The sequence below is a fragment of the Carettochelys insculpta genome, chromosome 2, assembly GCF_033958435.1.
Source record: "Carettochelys insculpta isolate YL-2023 chromosome 2, ASM3395843v1, whole genome shotgun sequence".
Taxonomy (NCBI): domain Eukaryota; kingdom Metazoa; phylum Chordata; order Testudines; family Carettochelyidae; genus Carettochelys; species Carettochelys insculpta.
The window spans coordinates 213,460,206-213,487,416 of record NC_134138.1 but is presented as its reverse complement, the minus strand read 5'-3'; the positions used below and the strand labels follow the sequence as shown (position 1 = coordinate 213,487,416).

General features: G+C 46.1%; 1 protein-coding gene across 5 annotated transcripts in view; it reads right to left on the bottom strand.

The window, feature by feature from the left end:
- Positions 1 to 27,211, bottom strand: part of COLQ (collagen like tail subunit of asymmetric acetylcholinesterase) — an 84,493-nt gene that overhangs the window by 43,809 nt on the left and 13,473 nt on the right. The window contains exon 1 of one of the 5 annotated variants that reach the window (XM_074984544.1): positions 792 to 6,730. The exons of 3 other annotated variants lie outside the window; for them this stretch is intronic. In XM_074984544.1, the coding sequence (XP_074840645.1) occupies positions 792 to 834 (43 nt within the window). In that variant the 5' untranslated portion in view covers positions 835 to 6,730. One more of the 5 variants, XM_074984545.1, reaches the window with a different exon arrangement.

Below are 27,211 nucleotides of genomic sequence, written 5' to 3'. Positions count from 1 at the left end.
GGCTATGGTGCTTTTTAGGACTTTTTGCTAGCTAGCCATTGGTAAATAGCAAACCCTGGTCTTGAAAACACAACTGTCACCCACAGTGTTTTTAAAGTGTTTCAGTTTAAAGGTGTATTTACTGCCATTCTGTACACTAACAATCTGCTGTCTACTAAGCACAGGCTGACTTTGTGGTTTATACCAAGTTTCATTCATCTAGTGAAGCCGAGGTGAATACTTGCTTCCATGGACAATAAATTATTGGGTCCACAACCATCTGAAGTCAAAAGATACACTGTTATTAGGAATGGATGGTGTGAACAGTAAATGTGATGAGCAGCACAAACTGATGGAATAGTTAATCTGATAAATATGCAGTATTACTCAAATCCTGATCATATTTTGCTAATAAATATTCAATCTAGGAATTCTTGTGAGGAGAGACGAGGGAGGATTTAAAGCTGATGTTTGGGTTTGCAAGACAATAGCTTGTGAATATTAGAAATATTACATTTAACTGTTTCTCACTCTCCTTTGTGTTAGCATTGTTATAACAAGTATTGGATTATATTTAAATTTTAGTGAATGTTTGTGCGTTGTTGCATTCTTTAATCTCAGTTATGACATCTGTAGCCCATATTGTAAGGTAATATTTGAATGATAATATTTGAGCCTCTGTGACTGTGTAAACCACCAGAGAGAAGAGCAATATTAATTAGTGTGAAGGGCAAATCTGCAATAGAAGGTGCTAAGCCCTTCACAGAAGGAAAGACCCTGTGGCTCATCACAACCAGCATTTCCTGACATACCATCAGAGGACAAAAGCCTTTGCTGTTCTGCTCTCCTCCTCATGAAAATGGGTCATTCAAGAGGAATCTTCCCATCAGCTGAGTTTTCAGCTCAGAGCACGTGGCAAGAAGGGGATAACCCCACCCCAAAAAATAAATAAAAGAAAAAGGAAATAGTTATGCCTGAGCCTCCTGGTCTCTGGGGGAAGCAAGGTTACTCTAGGCATAAGCAAGAGATCCCTAGCTGCTTAGGCTGGTTAGTCTTGAAGGGCTTATAGAGTTTGCTGGTTATAGCACCTTTCAAAATGTAAGATTGTAATTCCTTTGTGTATCTACGGTTAACAGTTTCACACTTGTGCATCACTCTTTTCTCCTTATTCTTTTCACTACATCTTTATAGAGCTTATTAATTATGGAATCAGCTATAGGTGTGGTCTTTCATGTGAAATCTAAGAAGCAGCAGATTTGGGATAAGTGACTGGTCCTTGGGACTGGGAGCAACTTGAATATTGCTGAGATGCTTGGTGTAAGGGGCCATCTACCCACAGAGGTACGCTCCCTAAAGCAGTGAGATACATCAGAGCGCTCTGGGGACGATCTGAGGACCCATGTTAAGGAAGTTATAGTGCCTGAGGAGTTTCTCCTTGACAGTTGGTGCTATTTAAGTACAGAGTTCACAGCCAATTTGGAGTTTGTGCCCTGGTTCCTAACCATCTGCCCAGAAGCTGGTTCTTACACTGTTGAGTCACTGTGGGAAGCATTACAAAAGCAACGGCCATGAGTTACAAAGTCAAGCGCTTTTCCTTTAAGATTTCTAAGTAACATGCCAAACTGGCCATGAAGCAAGAGAGGCAGGGACAAAATCCTTATCAGTTTGGCGTATAAGATGAATAATTTTCATTCACCTGAAATGCAACCAATCAGAACACATTATTTGCATATACCATTTCATTGGTGGCCATTAATTACTCCGGTTTTCAGCGTTGCTAAGTTCGGAGGACACAAAACCTAGTGATTTGTCACATAGTTGTTTTCAGCAATAGTGCTTTACCAGACAATGCTAAATGCTGGGGCACTGGATAGTCGGGGTGTCTGTCTTTTGGAAGAGACTAAGAAGAGGGAGCTTGGCCTCCCACAGGCCTTTAAAATACCAAAGCACTATTGGCAAGAGTCCAGAGCTCCCACCCTAGGCCCTGTGGCAGCTGTATGACAAGAGAGGCTATGCTGGTGCTGAAAGAAACAAGCATCTGAATGCCTTCAGTATATGCAGAAGTCCATCTCAGAGTCCATGTGAGTGCTTTCAAATATATATGCTGAAGAGAAAGGATGACAATGCTGAGCCTGCAAGGACTCCATCTGAAAAGAAGAGCATCATGAGGTTCTGCAAGGAATGATTAGAACCTGCAGATTGCTGTTCCAGCCAATACTAGCACGTGCTGTGTGTGGGTCAGAGGTAGCATCATCACACGCATGGGAAACAACCAGTACAAGTACGGATTCTGGTCTCAGCAAGGTCAGGAGCTGCTCTCCCATCCGCGCCAATGTCACATAGCTCACTGCCCCATGTAGTGGCTCCTAGACCATGGTAGAGGCTCATGCTCTAAGCTGTAGAGATCCCAGGGCTGAGTCTGCCTGCCGGCAGTTACACCAGCACAGCCATTTCTATGCCACGGCCTAGCCTGATGGTGGCAGAGGGAGGCTGCAGTTCTTATCATGTTCATGGGCCCTTTGTTCATGTAGGAGAAGATGGAAATGGGAGCAGCAGGGATTACTTTCCAAAGTCATTGACAGCAAGCACAGGTTTTGTCAGAACTGGCTAAACTATTGCATTGCCTTGAATGGCTGCTGGAATGCTGACTCTTTCATGGAGTCAGCGATGATGTCAGATATTCTTTACTTGCTTTTTCCCAGCCATTAAGCAGAGCAGACAGCCATCCCCCTGTGCTCCCACTGAGTTCTGCAAGCTTGTCCCTCAAGCCTCATTCCACTATCATTCCCATGCCAGAGAAGGCTGCATAATGCCACTTACATCAGCCCTGCATTCCACTTTTGCATGGGGAATACTCCTCTGACCCCCTGCGGCCTCTTTACCAGTCCTGCAGCCCACCGTTGAGCGGCATAGAGGAGCTGGAGTAGAGGCCAGAACCTAGCCCTAGAATTCTACGGCTGCCACATGTTTAGTGTTTAAATTAATCATGGCTCAAAGTGGCTCCTTGGACTCCTCTGTAATGGTGAGCACCACGTGCAGGTGTGCTCACGTTAGATTCTATTCCGTACGTGTTATATTTTAGTGTTAGTTCTAGGTAATGCCTTTGCCTAGACAAGGCGACAGATTAGCTTAATAAAACTTAACAAAAGGGAATTGCAATAGACTAGCCCAGGAGGCGTGAGTTCAACCAGGCTGGAAGGAAATAACGACACGCAGAAAATTACTAACAGAGCTAACATCTAAAAATACCAATTTACAGTTAGTTGGACTTCATAAACATGGCCCTGGCTAAAAGCATTACCTGGGTTCTCTGACAGTCACTCTCATGGAGAACTGGAAGCCCTTTAGCTGCCCATGAGAGGGACAACCAAATCTTTCGCCAAAGCATTGAGGCCCAAATCCCCAAAGGGCTTTGGTAGCTAATCGCCCATTGATTTCAGTGGGCTGGGAGAGGGGATGTCTTTGTAGAGCTGTGCCCTAATCCTTAAATTCACTCCCCAGGCAGCATTCAGAGCATCCAGGGATTTTTATGTGGAAAGTTGAGTGCTTAGCAAACTAGGGTGTGAATGTAAAATGCACTAGCTACTTTGTGTGGAGTAGCTAAGTCAGAGTTCCTAGTGCACGTTAGCTACTGCGAGATTTTTCCCCAGGTATCCAAGCCCTAAGACTTTACTTCCCTTCCAAGGAAAGGTCTGAGCCAGGTTACTTCAAATGACACTTATTCTCGTCCAGAAAAACTTCTTGAAGATTCATCTTACTAATTCCCTTTAGCTCCTGGAATTCGTGCCACTCACCGCCCAGTAAATTTCTCAAAGTTTACAGTCCAGTCAGGGAAGTTGTGCACATTCCCTTCGATGGCTTCCCTGTCACATGTGCTCATGTTAGCCTAACTCAGCCTTGGAATCAAAAATCAAATTGTGTTATTTCTAACTCAGACATTACTACTCGTGCTACAGATTCTGCAGCCAGAATTTATCTGACACTTTTATCGCTGGCTGCTGGATGGGGCACAATAGAATAATCTGACTAGCTCTTCCATAATTGTATTCGTTCTTCAAGAGTAAGGGTAGGAGCTGAAGAGAAACAGTCAAATGAGTAGGGGCCAATTCTATTGCATCACACAGAGGCATTCCACTAAATATTAACAGATTTTAGGAGTGGTTATACACAAATGCAAGAAGTCTAACTACTGAGACATATGAACTCAAGGGCCTGTTATTTAATCAAGTTATTGCTATAATAGGACAGAAAGATGGTGGAACAATAACAGAGAGGTAGCCATGTTAGTCTGTATTCCAACAAAACAGACGAGCAGTCATGCAGCACTTTAACCAAATGACTGGACAAACTTTACCAAAGAATGAATGGGCGCAGAGCAGACATTAGGAATCTGAGTACAGTAGTGCCTCAATTTATGTGAGGGTTGCGGTCCCCACGCATTCTTGCATAAATAGAATTTCACATAAGTCAGGGGGTGGCTTTTTCCCTGGCATGTTCTGCAGCCAGGGAAGCAGCAGGAGAACCTGGAGCTCCTTTGAAAAGGTAAGTCCTGGGGTGGGGCAGGGCCGTTGGGAAGGGTTAAGCCTGGCAGTGATTTGGGGGCATGGGAGGGCTAAGCCTGGGGTGGGTTAGGAATGCAGGGTGGCAGGGGGTGGAGATGAGCCAAAGCCACACATGGGGGCAGTTGAACTAGGGGCTGGTATGGTTGAGCTAGAGCTGCGCACAGGTGTGGTGAGACAGAGCCACGTGTAAGGAGTGGTAAGCCAGAGCCTGAGCCAGGAGCAGGAGTCGGGGGTGAGTTGGAGCCGTGTGCAGATGGCGAGCAGGGCGGGGGGATCTGAACTGGGGGCTGGGGATTTTGAGCTGGAGCCATGAGCGGGGGTGGTGAGTGGGGCAGGGGGAGGGATTTGAACTGGGCTGCACGGGGTCAGAGGGGTTGAGCCCTCATCCCACCCCCTCTTTCAGTTCTATGTATCTGATTTGTCAGGTTTTATTTCAATTTTTTGGACCTCTGTGTTATATAAATGTCAGTCTGTACTGGAAATGCTATATCTCCAGATCTGAAGAACAGTGTCTGCCACCGAAAGCTCATCACATAATAAATTATTTTGTTAGTCTTTATAGTGCTACATGACTGCTGGTTTGTTATGGTGGAACAATGATAATCAATAGGGCACAGAAATACTATGGTACAAAATACACAGGAATTATAAAGTTAGTCATGCTGCTGTCAGAGTGGTCCTCTATATGAAAGAAAGCATAGACTTAAATATAGTAAAAAATCTTAACTGACTCAAACTGTGCCATAGAATCTGTCTCTTCCCTTCCATGCTCCAGGACTAGCTAGTCCAGGAAGTTGTCATTTATGGTGTCAACAAATTTCATCTCTGAATTGCATCCGGAGGTGACATGTTTCCAGTCAGTATGGGGATAATAGAAATCCCCCTTTGTTATGGGGTTTCCTGTTTTTGTAGCACCTGCAATTTCTGTGAGCATTTCACAATCACTGTCACCATCCTGGTCAGGTGGTCAGTTGTACTTCTGTTACTATACTCTTACCATTCAAGCATGAAATTGCTCTCAATAGAATTTTAATTTACCTAAGTGGTTCACAGGATCTGGTCCAAGAAGTGAATACTGTTGAACCACTCAGTAATAGCAATCATAGGCTATGTCTACACTAGGGCTATGTCTACACGAGAAACACCTGTCGACATGTTACTGTCGACGGGGCACTCTTGACAGCACTATGTTGACAGATTGCATCTATACACACCTTGTTCTGTTGACAGAGAACTGCCCCTGGTGAGAGAAAGCAGGATGGCAGCTCTGCAAACAGGGCTGCCTGGCAAACAGAGGCATTTAATTTCAAAAAGGGGAATAACACAAAAATGAGGAGGCTAGTTAAATGGAAATTAAAAGGAACAGTTTGAGTGAAACGCCTGAAAGTGTAATCAAAACACTTTAAAAACCCCTATGATAGAGACCCAAATTCTCACACTTTATCTCTATGCCACAAATAAAATAAGAGTAACAGGACAAGAAAATGGCCCCATGGCTAAATAACAGAGTAAAAGAGCCAGAGACAAACAAGTGTCAGAGGGGCAGAGCTCCAGTGGATACTGTATACATGGACTTCCAGAAAGCCTTTGACAAGGCCCCACATCAAAAGCTCTTAAGAAAAGTAGGCAGTCCTGGGCTTAGACGGCTGGTCCTCTCATGGATCAGTAATTAGTGAAAAGACAAGAAATAAAGGGTGGGAATAAATGGTCAGTTTTCACAGAGGAAAGAGGTAAATAGCAAGATCTGCACTGGGACCAGTGCCATTCAACTTATTCGTAAATGATGTGAAAAAAGGGGGAAAGAGTGAGACATCAAACTTTGAGGACAACACAAAATTACTGAAGAAAATTATGTCCAAAGTTGACTGCAAAGAGTTACCAAAAGATCTCGCAAAACTAGGTCACTGAGAAACAAAAGAGTAGATGTAATTCAGTGTTGATAATGCAAAGTAATGCTCATTGGAAAACATAATCCCAACTATACATACAAAATGACAAGCTCTAAATTAACTCTCACCAAAGAAAGAGACCTTGGTGTTGATGTGGATGGTTTTCTGAAAACACTTGCTCAGCGTACAGCTAACAGAATGCTAGGATTCATTAGGAAAAAAATAGGGTACGACTACACTACCAAGTTTTGTTGACAAAACTTATGTTCAACATCCAAAAGTTGGCAAAACAAACATTTCCAGAGGATGTTCACACTTGGTCCCTCTGTTGATGGATCATGTCCACACTGGAGGTGCCATCATCAACAGTGTGAGCAATGCACCGTAGGTAGGCATCTCATAGTGCAGTGTTGTGGGAAGGCAGAACTGATCCCTGCGCTTCTTGGGATTCCCTCTGAGTTCTCTCATAGCATCCTCAGATTGTGGGAGTGGCATCATGGGAATCTCTGGGAACCCTCCGTGCTAAGGAGTGTCAATGCAGCACAGCATCAGTCACCCACCCTCCCAGCAGCAGCGGTCTGCCTGGGCTGTGCGCCTACTGCAGGGCAGAACAGGAGCAGTGGTTTGTTTTCAATGATTGGTTCCCCAAACTGGAGCAGCACACTCAGCTGTAAGATACCTCCCAGAGTTTCAGAAGGGGTGGGCCGCATGACTGCAGAGCAGCAGAGATCATAACACAGAGTGGAGCCATCAGGGCAGTCATTGTGGGATACTGGTGGAAGCAAACAGCCATGTCTATCTGGCTTTTTGCCAACAATAAAGGGAGAAGAAAAGAAAAAAGTCTCTCATAAGGGTGGAAGATTTTTGCTGCTGAAACCGGGTGTTTCCCCTGACAAAAGTCACATTGCAGTGTGATCTCTGTCACTGTTTTGTCACCAAAGGCAATATTTGGAAACAAAATTTGGTAGTGTAGATGTACCCATAGATAACAGGGTGGAAAATATCACAGTGCCATTATACAAACCCATTGCATGACCACAACCGGAACACTGCAAGCAGTTCTGGTTGCCCCAGCCCAAAAAAAGATATACAGGTTGCACCTCCAAAGCCAGCACTCTAGTCTGGCAACATCTGTGGTCTGGCAGGACCACGGATGCTCATGCACCAGAGAGCCTGGGAGGGGAAGGTCAAGCTGCTATTTGCAAAGAGATGAGTAACCCAGGGCCAGAGCCCTGTGGCAGCCCACAGCAGCAAGGGGCCAGGGCCAGAGCCCTGTGGCAGCAGTGTGGGGCCACAGGGCAGGAGCCAGCACCTGGGCCAGCTGGGACGCAGCAGGTGGGCAAGCAGGTGTTGGGGGGGGGGACAGGGGGAACTGAAGCAGGTGTTTGGGGGTCAATAGCAGGGAACCTCCCCTGGTCTGGCAAATTTTCTTGTTCAGGACCGGTCAGGTCCTGACTGTGCCAGACCAAAGAGGTGCAACCTGTATTCCAATTGGAAGAAGTACAGAGAAGGGCAACAAAAAGGGTCTTGGAACAATTTCCACATCAGGTGTGATAACAAGGACTGAGACGGTTCGGCTTAGAAAAGAGATAACCAAAGAAGAGGCCACGACGGACGTTTTAATATGAATGGTGAAGAGAAAATAAGAAAGTCTGATTTACTTCGTCACATAACACATCCAATGACATGACTAGGCGATAATTTTAAATGAAAATAAAGAAGTACTTCTTCACACAACGCACGGTTGCCTAGGGGATGTTGTGAGGATCAAAAGTATAAGTGAGTTCACAAATAAGTTCCTGGAGGATAGGTCTGTCAGTGGTTATCAGCCAAGATGGTCAGGGAGACAACCCCATGCTCTGGGTGTCCCTAAACTTCTAAGTGCTAGAAGGATGACAACACAGGATGGATCACTTGGTAAGTTATCCTATTGCGTCCATTCGCTCTGAGGCATCTGGCCCTGCCAATGTCAGAAGACATGAACAAATACAAAATTTCCAAATTAAATGCGTAGGAAATCTGACAGGTGTTGTAGATTAATTGCATCTCTAATGGAAGCAGATAGCTGAAGACTTATGTTCTAGTACTGATTTACAGGATCAGAGACTGTCTCTTTAGTCAGATGATGTCACTTAGCACATTTCCATACTCTTCACAGGGACTGGAGTTTCACCGTAGCGCCACAACAAACAAAATTTACATCTAGAGTGTGTCTTAAACCAGTCAAAATTTTGAGTCCAGATTGAAAATTGTTACATAATTCAACTAAAACCTGTTCCTAAAATAGGGGCTGCATGTAACTCACCAGACACATAACAATTTGGAAAACCTGTAATACATCATTTGATTATTTAAATCTGATGAGCTTGATTTTTCATTCAGATTGATCTATGCAGTGCACTCCTACATATTTTGGCGCTGTCTGACTCAAGCTGTACCAGCCTTCTACAAACGTATTTTGCTGGTGGCTGTATCTACTGCCTTTACAACCCTATTTCACTCTCAGAGTAATGTCGTCTTACAGCAATGGAGAATAAAATCCTATGTCTAAATTCCCATGTCTATTTTTGTTTTTGTCATTTAAGCCTAGGCTTTTTCTTACTTTGCCATTTTCAAGCACTGCACAGGATTTACACCACATGACTTCTGTTCAGGATCAGTTTGCTAATTCTTAAGGACCAGAATTTAGTAAAACATGCATGAATTGCCTTTATCTTTATCTATTTAACGTTAGATTTGAAGGCAAATTAGAAAAGGTTGCCCCATATAAAGTGTAACTACAAATAATTAAGACTGAAAGGCTGGAAGATATGCTAGTACAGTTCTATGGCACTCCTACTAGCATCTTCATTTAAATTGTAACCTCCAGCTTCCAGAGTCATTGATTTATGGGCTTGTCTGCACTGGGTTTTCCCGCATCTGTACAGATGCACCAAACTAGCAGCACTGGTTCAGAACACTACACTACATACATACTGCGTCAGTGTAAAAAGTGATTTGCCCTGTGGGTCTGATTCCAATGTAAAATGGTGTAGCATGTCTGTATTAGGAGTTTCCAGTCGCGTAAAAAACACTTAAAGGGGCAAGGTGGTTTAGTGGATAGTCCTGGAGCCAGGGGATACACATTCTATTTCCGACTTAGCCCCTACCTTGCCAAGGCATCTTGTGCAAGTCACTCCCCTAGCCCAGATGTTGCTTATGTGCCACATCTGAGGTTTGGAGAGAAATTTTCCCTGGGTCGTATTGGCAGAAACCTGGGGTGAGGGCATGGGTTGCCTTCCTCTGTGTCATGGGCACTTCCAGGTTCACAGTACAGGTTGAACCTCTCTAGTCTGGCACCCTCAAGACCTGGCCAGTGCCAGCTGAGAGACTTTGCTGGACCACAGGAGGTCAATGTTGTCTAGCAGTTTTACCAACACTCCCACTGCTTATCGGGCTCTGAGAAGAGCTTTCAGGGTAAATTACAGCTAAATAACAGCACAAAACACTAAGAGCCAGGACTGGTGGCTGTAAACAAACTAGGGGAGCACAGGAAACTTGGTCACACCCATGATAAGTGGTCATCCAGCTAACTAAAATCCTGCTGGATTATGGATGTTGCTGGGCGAGAGAGTGCTGGACCAGAGAAGTTCAACCTGTAGCATAAAAGACAGAGTCTCTGTAACTTAAAGTCTTTAAACCACTGGAGGGCAACCCGCATCCCATTGGGAGGGTCTATATGTGGCCTGTGAGACATTTTGTTTGCTGTTGCCCATGCACCGAGTTGCCAGATTCTGCTGGCTTCCATCCACATAGTTTTTGTTCCTACTGCTATTACTAAAGTGACACATAAAGCAAGGGTATATGAAATGTGATGTGTGTTGATGGCACACAACACTGAGGGTAAGAGCCCTGCCCTCCATCTGCATCCAATCAAAGCACTGCTACAGTTCAGTCACCACACCACACAAATTCTAGGTATACAAGTGCAGTTAGAAAAATTACCCCGTCTCAGAAGACTGTCTTGGTTAAGAAAAGGAACAATCTTGCAGTATGCTGAGAACAAGGACAGTCACACTTTCTAGCCTACATTGCCCATTGCTGCTTTAAATCATGCTGTAAGGACTTCAGTAACTCAGCCAGAGGCTAGAGATTTATTATAGGCATAGGTGAGTGAGGTTCTGTGGCCTGCAATATGCAGGAAGTCAGACTAAATGATCATAATGGTTCTTTCTGATCTTAAAATCTATGGCTACGTCTACACTAGAAGCATCTGTCTCCACAAACAATGAGATGCATCCGACAAAGCAGCTCTTTGCCTACAAAAGCTTATGCTCCAAAAAATTGGTTAGTCTCTAAGGTGCCACAGGACTTCTCATTGTTGTTGTGGATAGAGACTAACATGGCTACCCCTCTGCTACATGTCTACAGAAGTTAGTCGGAAGAGATATTCCAACAAAACTGTCGACTGATTGCATCTATACATAAAAGTGGATAGATCTTTTGCCCCTCTCTGTCGACAAAAGGCTCCCCCTGGAGCATCTACACAGCTTTTTTGTCAACAGTTTCTGTCGACAAAATACATTTTGCATGTAGATGTTCCATGAGTTTTGTCAACAAAACCCGTTTTGTCTACAAAGCTCTCTAGTGTAGATGTAGCCTATGAGTTTATTTCTTGTATTGAGATTGCAAGTTTTCTGGGGCAGGAACTGCCGCCTCTCCCCGTGCTCTGGATACATAAACCCTTGGAACAGCAGGTTTAGTCCCAGTTTAGGTAGACACATTCAAGCCAGCACCCATAGTGTCAGCCTACTAACATTTAGTTACAATATAGTACCATAACAGCAACATACTAACCATTCGTACTGTACATACCATGTGTATTGAATAATAAATAAAACCACAATGTTGCTACATCTAGCTCTGTGCATGCCACAAATACAGAACTTGACACAAGTGTATTGACAAAAGATACACAGATTGCAAATTACTCCTCTTCCCTGCCCCCTCACCAGCCAGGAGGGAAAAGCCTGCACACAAAGCTGGCTCCATGCTCCCTGACAGTTGTGAATGGGAAGAAGAACAAGTGACATTCCTGTACACGTGGTTGCTGCCCCCTGCCCTCCCGATATGGCACCCTCGCATGCAACCAACTATGGCTTCAGAGGCTAGATATTCAGATTCAAAGTGGAGTTTAAGTTGTTGGAAAAACTGATTTTCAAATAGGAGATTTTTAATGCTTAAGCTTGCATGTAGTCCCATTGATCTGGGTTTCTGCCCTCTTCCACACTGACCTATCAAAAGATGTAGTAGATGCATGTTGCCCTGTACTCCCAGAGAGTTCACTGCCTTTCAGCCAATCAAAAGATATCAACCAGATTTTCCTCTCTGCAGTTTTTGATCCTACCAGTTCAGGGTCTGATCTGACTCCCACTGACATTAATGTGGACTGAACCAGTCCCTTAGAGAGCATAAATTGCCGTGTTGCAGTACACAAAGAAGTTGCATGCAGCAACGTGATTCCAAAAATGTTCTGAATAGCTTCCCAACTGGCAGGTCAGCAGTTGTTTTACTTACTCCACTTTGTCGCAGTCACAGGTCTAGGATTTTTCCATTAAGCCAGAAAAAATACTTGAATATAGCTCTCTGAGGACTGAATCCAGACACAGGTTGCACCTCCTAAAAACGGTACTCTCTGGTCCAGCAATATCTCTGGTCTTACAGGACCAGAGATACTCCTGGACCAAAGAGACGGGGCAGGAGATGAGCCAGGGAGCTAGGGCCAGAGGCGGCATCCCCTGGCAGCGCCATGGGGCCCCAGATAATTCAACCTCAGACAGAATCCGCAAATAAGAACCTTTTGAATACTTTACATTGCGGTATTTGAACATCAGTAGGAAATTGCATTCTATTTAGGAAAAGGGAAAAAAATCTTCAGCTAGACGATTTCAGATCTGAAGAAGTGGGTCTGCCCTATGAAAGCCCATCACCTAATAAATAACACTGTGAGTCTTTAAGGTGCTACAGGCCTGCTTTTTTGTTCTGTGTAAATGGATATAGCATATGGTGTTCATCCAACAATGTTCTAAATATTGGTTCCTGTGAAGAACTTTGGAAAAGTTCTGAGTTGATTGTGCACCGTGCACTGCTGATACAAGTGTATTGAGAAAGGATACACAGATTGCAAAAACTCCCATCAGTTTGTTTCAGTGGAACAGGATCAGTCATGACTTAGAGAATGCTTATAATTTTTCACCTAAACTGTTGTTAAGGTCTAGGTTATTTTTATATCCAAATCAAGGACATGAACTCTATTTAGTCCTATACGCGTATTTTGTGTCTAGTAGCTGCAAACTGTTGCAGCATTTAATTTTCTTTTGGCATGTTGCCTATTTCAGTTGGGGCGGGGTGTAGAAAATCCCCATGAGAGATGGGGTTCAAACTATGACTTCAATCTTGTTCATATGCCCACACAGAGCTCCTCTGAAGTAGGATCCATTTACAGACTTAGGCTCCATAGGCCCACACAGAGTCCTTCTGAAGCAGAATCCATAGGAATTTACACATGGATAATTATTGAAAATTTGTTGAAGTCATTGGAGATCCATCAGTGTAACACTGGTTTGAGATCAGAATCAGGTTATCAGTTTTTCACCACTCAAAGTTATTGAATTTATTAAAAAAATATAGTCTCAGTGCAAAAAAGAGTTAGGTTTGCTTATTAAACCAGATTTCCAGACAAAATTATATCACAAAAAATATTTAACATGTATCTCTTCTGCTAGGTGCAACCATTCTCACCTTCATCCCTGACTAGAATCACAACAACTCTCTAAAGACTTTTCTTCCCAGTGTCTGGATTGATGGCTTGCCCAAATTCTGACTGACAGACTCTGCCAGGCAGAGAAACTGCTAATCACTGACACTCCATCAAACATGTGTTTCCTACTTGGCTGATGACCAAAACTAGCCACAAACAGCAAGCTGGGCAGGCTACTTTCTTAATGTGTATGCATTCACTCGCTTAAAAGTGAAACTTTCATCTGCTTTGCTCTAGCTGTTCATTCAGTCTCCTCTTACTCTCCCCAGAAGGACAATGTCATTCTGTATGCAACAGCCTCCAGGTATACATTTATTTATCAGTTTGTAAGTGAAAATATCTGTGGCACTAACCCTGGTTAAAATCATGAGTTAATGCTTGTGGAGGGGGCCTTTTGCCAGCTCTTTTGATAAAAGAGCAGGTCTGAGCACCACTCTCTCTGCATTCAAACCCTTTCTCAGAAACCTCAACCCTTAAAACAAATGAATCAGCAAAGACATCAGGTTGTGGTTTTTTCTTTTTAGAAAATCTGGTCCATCATGACCTGTGTGTGACACTGGCAAATGTAGCATGGCCTCTCATGTGCAGCTGGTCAACTGACCATAGTTACTTGCTACTCTTCATTTCTAGCAGATTTAGTTTTTGGGTATGTCTACACAGCAGTTATCTTGAAATAATTACCCTAGCATCTACACAACACAACTGCTATTTTGACATAATTTTGAAATAGCAGTTGGCTTATTTTGAAACTGATAAACTTCATTCTACAAGTAATAGGGCCTATTTCAAAACAGCTATTTCAAAATGGCTGTGTCTACACTAGCCCCAAACTTCGAAATGGCCATGTAAGTGTCCATTTCAAAGTTTACTAATGAAGCACTGAAATACATATTCAGCACCTCATTAGCATGCGGGCGGCCGCAGCACTTCGAAATTGATGCGGCTCGCCACCACGCGGCTCGTCCCGATGGGCCTCCTTTTCAAAAGGACCCCGCCTACTTCGAAGTCCCCTTATTCCCATCTGCTCACAGGAATAAGGGGACTTCGAAGTAGGTGGGGTCCTTTTGAAAAGGAGCCCTGTCGGGATGAGCCGTGCAGCGGCGAGGCGCGTCAATTTCAAAGTGCCATGGCCGCCCACATGCTAATGAGGCGCTGAATATGTATTTCAGCGCTTCATTAGTAAACTTTGAAATGGACACTTACATGGCCATTTCGAAGTTTGGGGCTAGTGTAGACACGGCCAATAGGAGCTGTTAAGAAAGGGATTAGAGCCTATTTTAAAATAAGCTATTGTGCTTCCAATGGCTCTATTTCAAAACAGGCTCTATGTGTGTAAACGTGGTATTTAGAAACAGCCAAGTACTATTTCAAAATGCATTTTTGAGTGTAGCAGTGTTATTTCAAAATAAGCTATTCTTCCAGAAGAGCTTATTTTGAAATAAGGTTGCACTGTAGACCTATCTTTTTAGCTCAAAGACTGCATCTACACTGCTCCTCCCTTTCGGAAGGTGCATGTAAATGCAAAGGATTGAAAATGCTAATGAAATGTTGACATGAATATCGAGCACCTCATCTGCATAACGGAGGCCACTCACTGTGCTGAAAGTGCTGTTTTCAAAATGCAAACTAGCCATGTAGACAGGGTTCCTTTGAAAGGAAGCTGTGCTTTCAAAAGCATCCTTCTTCCTAATTTTTTTCAGGAAGTAGGGTGCTTTAGAAAGCAGGGCTTCCTTTCGAAGGAACCCCAGATACATGGCTATTTCGCATTTCAAAAGCAGCACTTTTGACAGGGTGAGTGGCTGCTGTTATGCAAATGAGGCAATGAATATTCATATCAGCATCTCATTAGCAATAGAGAACTGCTGGAAAATGTGGAGCACTTCCCAGACCTTGGAAGTCATCTCTCCACTAAAGTTGATATTAATGTGGAAGACCAGCATCGTCTGAGCTGTGCAAGCACTGCTTTCACCCACCTGAGACAAAGGGTCTTCAAGAACCGGGACATCGATCCCAAGACAAACCTCCTTGTAGTCCGTGCAGTGGTTGTGCAAATGCTACTGTACACATGTGAAACCTGGACAATATACAAATGTCATTTGAAGGCATTTGTACAATATCATCAATGCTGCCTCAGGAGAATCCTAAATATCTCTTGGGAGCACGAACACTAGAGTCCTGGAAGAGCCAAACATGACCAACATTGAAGCCATTATCATTCATCAACAAATTCATTGGACTGGTCACGTGGTTCCGATGTTTGATCAGTGCCTCCCAAAACAGATTCCGTTTTCCAAATCGGAGGAAGGACAGAGGAGCGTTGGGGGACACAGGAAGTGATATAAGGACATGCTGAACACACACGATAAAGTGCAGCATCGGTGTCGACACTTGGGAGAAGCTTGCCCAAGTGGAGAATGGTAATCTGTGAGTGCGGTGGCGCAATTTGAGAGGTCCTGCCACCGTGCAGACAAGGAGAAGCAGAGAGGGAGAAAAGAGAGTCAAAAACTGCCCTGCGCCCCTGCAACAGCTAGTAACACCTGCCCTTTCTGTGATAAGATCTGTGGCTCCACAATCGGCTGATCAGCCATCAATGGACTCACAAACAGCAGGGTGTCATGATGTCCTACTCATTCTCGAGAGACCCCCAAGAAGAAGAACCTCTGAAATTTCTGGACCTTTACCATAAGAAATCTTTTCCTAATTGAGGACAACTGAAAATGAATCCATGATTTTATTAGGTTAATTAGCCCTCTCTGCATATGGGGATCCCCTCATCTATGTGTCTGTGTGCAGCCACACACAGGATATGTCTGTATTGCACATTACATGTGCTACGTGCTGCTGAAACTACACTACGTGTCCCCCAGTAAGGGTATAAATAGCAGCGTAGGCGCTGAGACGCTGCTTCAGTGGGTAAGGGCACACCTGAACCCTGTGGGTAGGTACCCTGGAATGTGCCCCACCCAGTGCGCTACTTGCCCCAACAGCGTCCTCCACTTGTAGCGGTCTAACAGCCTGCTGCTTCCCCACAGCTGGAGTGTTCACCTGAGGCAGGAAAGGGCCCCAGCAGTGGGGAAAGACTGTGGCAGTGGGAGCCTTCCCTCACCTCAGCAACCTGCTGGAGCTCCTCCCTGCCACTGGGAAAGGCTCTACCAGGTGGGACACAGAGGAAAAGGTTCAAGCCGCTCCCCTCTGACTTCCCAGCCACAGCCATTCCCTGTCATACACTGAGTGTGGAGGCAGCCTGCTTTTCACGTACAGCCACACACACCCTACCTGCCACCACAAGAAGCTGTGCAGTGTAAATGTAAATAGTTTGGCACACTCTCCTTGCCAACTCCATTTCTGTCCTGCTGGCCTCCGGGTGCTAAGGAAAACAGGCAGCCTCCCTCCACTCCACCACCACTCATCAGGAATGGCAGAAGCACCCTAAAAGGGTGTGGGAGCACGGGCATCCAAACCAGAGCTCCATACCCCATACTGTGCTGTCCCTTGAGGGGACAGCTAACTGGGGGTGGCACTGCCCCAATGGCATAGCTCAGTCCTGGTGGCTTGTGCCTGGCTCATAGTGGTCCCAGCCATGGTGGTGGCCCAACTCCAATCTGGGCCCACAGCAGCAGTCTGGACCCCAGCAGCCAGGTGAGACGACCCATCCCAAAGGTCGTACTCCCCTCCCAACACACACCGTACCTTACCGACAACTCCCAGCTTCCTGCCTGGAGCCTCCTGTACCCCTCCCCCAACCCAGCACCCTGCACTGAACCTCTCATGAAACCTGATGCCTTGCTCTTGGCCCCTTACATGGTTCAACCCTTACTTCTGAACCCTTGATATCCCCACCACCCTACTTTAACTTCTGCACCCCTCCACGCACTGCAACCCCCTGCTCTGAGCCCCTCATACACCACTACAGTCTGTCCCTAGCCAACTTCTTTCATCGGCCTGCCTTACCCAGCTGCCTACTGCTTACCACAGCGTGTGGGACGTCCAGTGCCAGCCTGCAACAGGAGCCCCAAGAGCCAACCGGAGCCCAAATGGAAGCACACATCACGTGCCATTCTTCCACCTGCATTCGAGTGCCCTGACCAGCTCCTACCAGAGCCTCGTGCCAGGGCGCACGCCTTCCTTTCACCTCCAAAAGGGGGTCTCACAACCTTTGTGATTGTTAGTTCACTGTTGCACTATACTCTGGTGCCTATAACTGACAGGCTCCCCCCAGGTGCTGTCTGGAACTGGGTATCACTGAGCCCCCGACACACTAGCCTGGGCTCCAAGTCACCCTGTATTGCTGTCACAAGCTGTTGGCATGCTCCCGACCTCACAATTTTCTCAGCACACAGATATAGACACACCCTGCTGCAGTAGGATGCAGACAGACTTTTGACCAGCCCCAGCAATGCTATACAGCTAGGCCCTTCCTATCTTCTCAGGTACTCAACCCTTTTGGGGGGGTAACCCCCAAATTATATTGTCTTGGGCTAGCCAGAGAACTGTGCCTCCTAAGCTCATGAAATTCCCCCCTCTCTTAGGCTGTTTCTACATATGCCACTTTTTCCGAAAGTGGCATGCTAATAAATGGCCCAAAATATGCTAATAAGGCACAGATGCAAATTCCCTGCACCTCATTAGCATAAGGTCACATGATTTGGAGCCCAGAAGACATTCTTCTGGACTCCAAAACAACGTGTAGAAGTGCGGTCCCTGAAGGGAGGTCTTCTGGAAGGAAGTCCTCCTTCCGGAAGCCTCTTCTTCCTGAAAATTTTTGGGAAGAAGGGGCCTCTGGAAGGAGGACTTCCTTCCAGAAGACCCCCACCCCCGCCAGGGGCTGTGCTTCTACACGTTGTTTTGGAGTTCGGAAGAGCGTCTTTTGGACTCCAAATCATGTGACCTTATGCTAATGAGGCGCAGAGAATTTGCACCCACACCTCATTAGCATATTTTGGGCCATTTATTAGCATGCCACTTTTGGAGAAAGTGGCATGTGTAGAAACGGCCTTAATGTGGAGAGAGAGATGCCACAGCTTTCTGGTCCAATCTATGACTTCCACATGCGGGTCTTAGATAAACGCAGTATTAGTTTATTAATCAAAAAAGACAGACTTTGGCTGATTATAAGTGATAACAAATAGATCAAAGCAGGATACGTAACAAGCAAGCACAATGCAAACTAAGTTTAATATACTAAAAAGATTGCATGAAAGTAGCAAATTCTCACCCTAAATGATGATGCAACCAGGTTGCAGGGTCTTCATGGGCAAGCTAGGCTGACCTTCATCTTAGAAACCCCAGGTGTTTCATTCATAGGCTAAAATGTCCTCTAGCCTGAGTACAACAATTCCCACCAGTTGAGTCTGTTTGTTAGGTGTTTCCGAGAGATTTCTTTGGGCAGGAAATCAGTGAAGAACTATGATGATGTCACTCCCCTGCCTTAATAGCTTTGCATAGGGTGGGAACTCTTGGTCTCCAAGCTTGGTTAACATGCTAGCCAATGGAAAAACAGTGGTATTCTAAGATGGAGTCCAGAACCAGGTTACATGAGCAAGTCTCATGTCCATGCCTGCTTTGCTTCATCATAGCAGAGGTCATTACCCAAAATGTAGTTAGAATATTTACAGGAAAACCCATTAGCTTTAGATGTGTCTTCACTGGGTCATGGTGCACAAAGTGTCCCCTGCCCTTTTTCCCCTTTCTTCTTCCTCCCTGACACTACGTATCCTGTATTCTCATGCTTGCTCCAAAATCTGATAAAGTGGGCCTTTCTCACAAAATCTAATTACCTAATAAGTAAAACTGTTAGTCTTTAAGGTGCTACAGAACTGCTTTTTTAAGTTATTTCTTTCATGAAGCAGACTAACTGCTACCCCACTGAGAAAAGTTCAGTATAATATCATGAGAAATATACACCATTGGGAACAACGTTGCATTGAAAAAGGACATGCAGGTGGTGGGAACTCACAATGCCTTTTCTATATAGTCATTCTATGAACATGTCATATACCTTAACTTTCCATCTGTCCTTAATATTCCAGCTGAGGAAAAAGTGCCTTGTCCCTGAGGTTGTGACCCAGAGACATGGGTTCCATTCATTCTTTGTTACAGTCTTCCTGTTTGACCACCAGTAAGTCACCTTGCCTGTCTAGCCCCCAGCTCCCCATCTTTAAACTGCGCATAAGAACACTTCTTTACCTCACAATGATTTTGTGAGACTAAGGCTGCGTCTACACGTGCACGCTACTTCGAAGTAGCGGCAGTAACTTCGAAATAGCGCCCGTCACGTCTACACGTGTTGGGCGCTATTTCGAAGTTGAAATCGACGTTAGGCGGCGAGACGTCGAAGTCGCTAACCCCATGAGGGGATGGGAATAGCGCCCTACTTCGACGTTCAACATCGAAGTAGGGACGTGTAGACGATCCGCGTCCCGCAACATCGAAATAGCGGGGTCCTCCATGGCGGCCATCAGCTGGGGGGTTGAGAGATACTCTCTCTCCAGCCCTTGCGGGGCTCTGTGGTCACCGTGGGCAGCAGCCCTTAGCCCAGGGCTTCTGGCTGCTGCTGCTGCAGCTGGGGGTCCGTGCTGCATATACAGGGTCTGCAACTAGATGTTGGCTCTGTGTATCTTGCACTGTTTAATGAAAGTGTGTCTGGGAGGGGCCCTTTAAGGGAGCGACTTGCTGTTGAGTCCGCCCCGTGACCCTGTCTGCAGCTGTGCCTGGCTCCCTTATTTCGATGTGTGCTACTTTGCCGTGTAGACGTTCCCTCGCTGTGCCTATTTCGATGTTGGGCTGAGCAACGTCGAAGTTGAACATCGACGTTGCCAGCCCTGGAGGACGTGTAGACGTTATTCATCGAAATAGCCTATTTCGATGTCGCAACATCGAAATAAGCTATTTCGAAGTTGGGTGCACGTGTAGACGTAGCCTAAAGGTACTAAAGATTATGAGGTTCTCAGATGTTATGATGATGAAAATAGACAAGAATCATAGACTTAGAATCATAGGACTGGAAGGGGCCTCTGGAGGTCATCTAGTCCAGCCCCCCTGCTGCAAGCAGGATCAACCCCCACTAAGTCATCCCAGCCAGGACCTTGTCAAGCCAGGACTTAAAAACCTCAAGGGATGGAGAATCCACCACCTCTCTATGCAACACATTCCAGTGCTTCACCACCCTCCTGGTGAAGTAGTCTTTCTAATATCTAACCTACACCTCTCCTTCTAACTTCAGACCATTACTCCCTGTTTTGCCATCTACTGAGAACAGTTTCCCACCCTCCTCTTTAGAGCTCCCCTTCAGGAAGCTGAAGGCTGCTATTAAATCACCTCTAAGTCTTCTCTTCTGTAAACTAAACAAGCCCAAATCCTTCAGCCTATCCTCATAGGTCTTGTGCTCCAGCCCCTTAATCATTTTTGTTGCCCTCTGCTGAACTGCTCCAGAACATCCACATCCATTTTATACTGGGGGGGCCCAAAACTGGACACAATATTCCAAATGTGGCCTCACCAGTGCTGAATAGAGGGGAACAACCACTTCTCTAGATCTGCTCGAAATGCTCCTCCTAAGGCACCTGAGTATGCCATTAGCCTTCTTGGCTACAAGGGCACACTATTTACTCATATCCAGCCTTTCATCCACCATAAACCCCAGATCCCTTTCCGTTGTACTGCTGCTGAGCCAGTCAGTCGCCAGCCTATAACAATGCTTGGGATTCTTCCGCCCCAGGTGCAAGACTCTACATGTCCCCTTGTTGAACCGCATCAGATTTCTTTTGGCCCAGTCTTCCAATTTATTCAGGTCACTCTGGATTCTCTCTCTACCCTCCAATGTATCTACCTCCAAGAAAACTGAATAGTATTAAACAACGAGTTCCTGCAACCAAAAAAAAAAGCATTCCCTTTCTACAAGGGAAATGGTATTTTAAAGCCAACAGAAAGCAAACATGTATACAGTAGGAGCTCAACATTTGTGAACCTAAGGTTCACAAATATGATTATTTGCAAGTGGCAGTAAGTGGCTGCTTTCCCAGGGCTCTGGGCAGGAGTGCCAGCAGGAATGGCTTCCCTGGAACCCCAGCAGGGAGGGCTGGCAGCCGCTTCTTCCCCAGGGACCCGGCCAGGAGCGCCAGCAGGCACCGCTTCCCCCAGGGCGCCAGGCAGGAGTCCCAGCAGCTGGGTTCCAGGCAGGAGATATTTGTGAAATTCAACATTTTGTTATAAACATGGAACCCTCACAAATATTGAGACCCTGCTGTAACAATTCAGCACTCTTGGCCATTAGGTCCCATGGATATTATTTTCTTGAGGCATTTGAACAGGAGCCTTCTCCTTCACCAACCACCTTAATCTTCTATTCTGTTGTGAAGTTGTATTCCTTTGTTTGCCATGTTGAAGGATTGGGTCGTGGCTTCTATTTGGTAATGTGACATCATAGTCTGCTATTGTGGATATCAGTGTGATTACTGTGGAAATTCGGAATTATGTCATCACTGTTTCTTCCAGTAAGAGAATTGATGCTAGAAGTGAAAAGTCTTAATTTAAATAAAATATCTTTGGTCATTGGCAAATATGGCACACATTTATTAAACACCATGGGAAATGAGTGTATGTCTTCTCTCTCTCCTATCATGGACATATTTCTTTAAATATTTCCCTTTTGTGTTCAGTAGTTTTCAGCAAACTGATATTTATTGGCAGAGAAAAGAAACCGCTTTGTAATCTATAGAACAAAGCAAAGGCAAGGAGAAGAGGATAGACTGTCATTACCCCTTTTGACCTGAGAGATTAGCCAATATTTTTGCAAGATGTTTCCAGCTGAAGGAAGAAACTGAGATAAGGCCAGTTATTGCTTTGATGCAATCCCGTTCCTTTCTAAAGAGTGTTCACAGTCCCGTTTCCCTGAACACACAGGAGGAGGCAGTTCGTTTGCTCCTAGCTCCAGGCCTCTTTCCAGCCAGTATACTGCCCAAAAGTGCCAGAGGCTATGTCTACACAGTGATTACTATTTCAGGATCCCATTGAAGCAGCCCGGGGGCGGGGGGGGGGAGTGGGGCAGGGACTGGGCAGCATTCATCGCACCTGGTCTGGCAAAATCCCACATCCAGGATCGCTGAGGTCTCGAGGGTGCCTGATCAAGGAAGTGCATTTGTATCCTGAAATAGCAATGCCACAGCTTTTCCTCCCTCTCAAACTAGTGCTGTTTTGAGCACAGTATTCCGTTTACATTACTCCTTGTCATATGAGGGGCAATGGAACTTTTGGAATAGCCACCTATTCTGAACTCCAGAGCCATTCTGAACTGGCACCATGTTCAGAACAAGAAATTTTGAAATAATTTATACAATTTGCATGGCACAAATTGCATAAATTATTTTGAAAACAATTCACAGTGTAGACATAGCCTCTGTATAGAGAAGTTACTCACCTGTGTAGTAACAATGGTTCTTCGAGATGTGTAGCGTGGGTGCTCCACAGTAGGTGTCGGGCTCGCCCCGGCGCTGCAGCTCGGAAATTCTTCAGCAGTCTCCGTCGGGTCGCGCATGCGCTGATGCGCGTCGGCTCTTCGCGCGCTTACGGTCACGTGCGCGATCCGGTCCCCGCCAGTTCCTGATCAACTGCTCCGGACGTCTCTGAAAAACACACAGAGCTCCGAAGTGGGGAGCAACGGGTGGGTAGTGGAGCACCCACAGGGACACATCTCGAAGAACCATCGTTACTACACAGGTGAGTAACTTCTCTTTCTTCTTCGAGTGGTCCCCATGGGTGCTCCACAGTAGGTGACTACCCAGCAGTAAACCCACCCCCCCCAAAAAGGAGGTGGGTACCCGATTTATGCGCAGCTTGCCCGTGAAAGGACTGCTGTCGACACGCATGTATCCTCATCAAGCATCCTGTGCATGGCGTAGTGCTTGGCGAAGGTGTCATAGGAAGACCACGTCGCCGCTCTGCAGATACCTCTCAGCGCGATTCCTTTGAAGAAGACCGTTGACGCCGCCATCGCCCCAGTGGAGTGGGCCCTTGGCGGAACTGGCAGAGGAGTCTTGCGAAGCTCGTAACACAGTCTTATGCATGACACGATGTGATTTGAAATCCTCTGCGAAGATAGCACTTCCCCTTTTGACCTGGATGCAATGGACACCAGGAGTCTGTCCGTTTTCCGGAAAAGTTTAGTTCTATCGATGTAGAAGGCCAGTGCCCTTCTTACGTCAAATAAGTGCAACCGTGCCTCTTCGCTCGAGTTGTGAGGCTTAGGATAGAACGAGGGCAACACTATTGGTTCGTTAATATGAAAATCTGAAGAGACCTTTGGAACGAAGGGTGGGTGCAAACGTAAGACCACCGCCTCTTTTGAGAATATCGTGCAGGGTGGTGTGGACATTATGGCCGCGAGCTTGCTCACTCTGTGAGCTGACGTGATTGCCAGGATGAAAGTCGTTTTAATGGTAAGTAGTCGAAGGGGGACTGTAGCCAATGGTTCAAAGGGCGGTCCCGAGAGGGTGTGTAAAACTAAGTCTAAACTCCATGACGGTGGTATTGGTTTCCGACGGGGGTACAGATTTACCAACCCCTTTAGGAAGCGCGAGACGACAGGATGGGCAAATATGGTTGATCCATCCTCTTCATGTTGAAACGCTGATATAGCCGCCAGATGAACCTTTATAGAGGATAGAGAGAGTCCCTTTTGTTTGAGTTGTAGCAGATAGTCCAGAATCATAGGTATGGTGGCATCCTGGGGTGTCAACTGCCTGGAAGAGCACCAATCAGAAAAACGCAACCGTTTGTGTTAATAAGTCTTTCTGGTGGAAGTCCTCCGACTACATTCAAGGACTTGTTGTACAACCTCTGAGCATGTAGTCTCTAGGGCGCCGAGCCATGGATTAACCATGCTTGTAGCCGGAGTCTTTGCGGGTGCGGGTGCAGTATTGAGCCCCGAGCCTGTGTGAGAATGTCTGGTACTGTTGGTAGGGGAAACGGCTGATGCTGTGCCATGCGTAGAAGCAGTGGGAACCATTGTTGCCGGTCCCAGGTTGGGACTGTGAGTATCATGCCTGCTCTCTCCCTTTTGGCCTTCTCCAAGACCTTGTGTATGAGTGTCGTGGGAGGGAACGCATAAAGTAGAGGGCCCTTCCATGGGATCATGAAGGCGTCCCCCAAAGACCCCTGTCCCATGCCCACTCTGGAGCGGTATCGGGGACATTTCTTGTTGTCGCGAGTGGCGAACAAGTCGATTTGGGGAAAACCCCATCTGCGGAACACTTGGTGAAGCAGGTCTGAATGGATCTGCCACTCGTGTGTGGGCACAAAGTGTCTGCTGAGCTGGTCCGCCTTGACGTTGTGGACACCCGGTAAGTATGAAGCCTTTATAGTTATATTGTTGGCAATGTACCAGTTCCACAGTCGGACCACCTCTGCACAGAGTGTACGAGACCTGGCTCCCCCCTGCTGGTTTATATAAAACATGGTGGTGGTGTTGTCAGTATTTACGCTGACTATTTTTCCACGCAGATAATTCTGAAAATGCCTGCACGCATTGAACACTGCTCTGAGCTCTAATATGTTTATGTGCAGTGTCTTCTCTGTGGGGGACCATAAACCTTGAGTGGTTTTGTTGTCCATGTGTGCCCCCCATCCCGTATGGGAGGCATCTGTTGTAATGAACACAGTAATTTGTGGTTGGCGGAAGGGCACCCCTGTTAGTAGATTCTTGGGGTCTACCCACCATGTTAGTGACCTTCGTGCCTTTGTTGTAAGTGACACCATCTTGTGAACGGTATGGATTGATGGTTTGTATACGGTTGCCAACCAATGCTGCAATCCTCGCATGTGCAGCCTGGCGTTTTGCACCACAAACGTGGTGGTCGCCATATGCCCCAGTAGTTGTAAGCACGTTAGGACCGAGACAGTGGGGCTGTATGTTATTAGCTGTCCGAGAGACTCGATGGCGCGAAAACAGGCATCGGGTAAATATACCCTTGATATGACAGAGTCTATCCGAGCCCCTATAAACTCTATATATTTTGCGTGGCGTCAGTCTTTGACTTTGAGAAGTTGATGATGAGGCCCAGTGATGTAAATGTGTTTGTGGTGATGTGTATCATCCGTAATACTTCTGCCTGGGAAGCTCTCTTTAGCAGGCAATCGTCCAGGTACGGGAAGATGAAAACGCCCTGTCTGTGTAGGTATGCTGACACAACCGCTAAGGTCTTGGTGAAGACTCTGGGCGCTGAAGAGAGGCCGAATGGAAGGACTCTGTACTGAAAATGATCTGTGCTGACAATAAACCGGAGGAAGCGCCTGTGCACTGGATGAATTGTGATATCAAAATACGCATCCTGTAAGTCGAAAGCTGCAAACCAATCTCCGTCATCTAGTGCCGTGATTATTGAAGCCATCGTAGTCATCTTGAAGCGCTGTTTGCATAGATATTGGTTGAGTGCCCGTAGATCCAAAATGGGCCTCCACCCTCCTGTCTTCTTCTCTGTCAGGAAGTACCTGGAGTAGAAACTTTTGCCTTGAAATTGCTCCGGTACTTTCTCCACCACCCCTATGAATAGGAGGTGGTCCACCTCCCGCCTTAATTCCAGTAGGTGAGAGGGGTCTCTGAGAAGGGGTGCGGTGGGAGGATTTGGTGGAGGTAATGATTGGAAGGGGATTGTGTATCCCATGTTTACAATCTCCAATACCCACTTGTCCGAAGTGATGCTTTTCCATTGCGGGTAGAACGGCTTGAGTCGGCGATGGAACATGTACTGAGATTGGCACTGAGATATGGTCTTGGTTTAGCGACCCTCGACATACCCGTCAAACCTGCTGTCTTGTATTTTGCCCTGAGGAGGCGTTGCCTTGTTGAGGTCGACGTCTAGGGCCCTTGTAATGTGGTTGTTGATGACGTCCCTGATCATACCCCCGTTGAAAATGGCTACGTTGCGATTGGTAACCATAATAGTGTTGTTGAGGATAAAACTTTTTTCTTCTGTATGGTGGGGTATATATCCCCAAAGTCCGAAGTGTTGCTCTGGAGTCTTTGCTCGAGTGTAAGACTGAGTCGGTTGATTCGGCAAATAATTTTATTTTGTCAAAGGGAAGGTCTGGGATTTTCACTTGTAGCTCCTTGGGAATGCCGGAGGTGTGAAGCCATGACTCCCTCCGCATTACAACCACAGTGGCTATGGCGCGGGCCGCTGTGTCCGCCACATCCAATGCAATCTGGACGCCCGTTCGAGAAGCCGCATAGCCTTCTTGTACAATGGCCTTAAGGATCGGCCTCTTATCCTCCGGGAGGAAGTCCATGAGGGCAGTAAGTTTGGAGTAGTTGTCGAAATTGTGGTTCGACAAATGAGCAGCATAGTTAGCCATGCGGAGCAACAGGGTAGATGAGGAGTAGGCTTTCCTACCCAGGAGATCCAGCTTCTTTATATCCTTGTCCAGTCCCCCAGATTTATACTGGGATGATTTGGACCTATGTTGAGAAGATTTGACCACTAGTGAATTTGGCTGTGGATGACTAAACAAAAATTCTATACCTTTAGCAGGAACGAAGTACTTTTTGTCAGCCCTTTTGTTGGTAGGAGGAGCGGAGGCCGCAGTTTGCCATATATTAGTGGCTGCCTCCATGATTGCATCGTCCAATGGTATAGCTATTTTAGAAGAGGACGGGGCCTGAGATTTTTAAGGAGCTTGTGGTGCTTCTCCTGCACTTCCGCCACCTGAATGTCTTGAGATTGAGCTACCCTTTTGAACAGCTCCTGGAATTGTTTCAGGTCATCTGGGGGAGAAATGTCCCCAGGAACCACCGCTTCGTCTGGCGAGGATGAGGAGGCATCACTGTGGTATCTCTCCTCCAATTCCTCGGGATCCTGGCTGTATTGATATGATTGTCCTTTTGAAGCTTCGAGGTGGGGTTCAAAATCTTTCGATCCAGCCTCTGATTGGGAAACTTGCGGTGTTCCCCCAGGAGGAGGCTGTGCACTGTGGCGCTGAGGAGGAGTTGA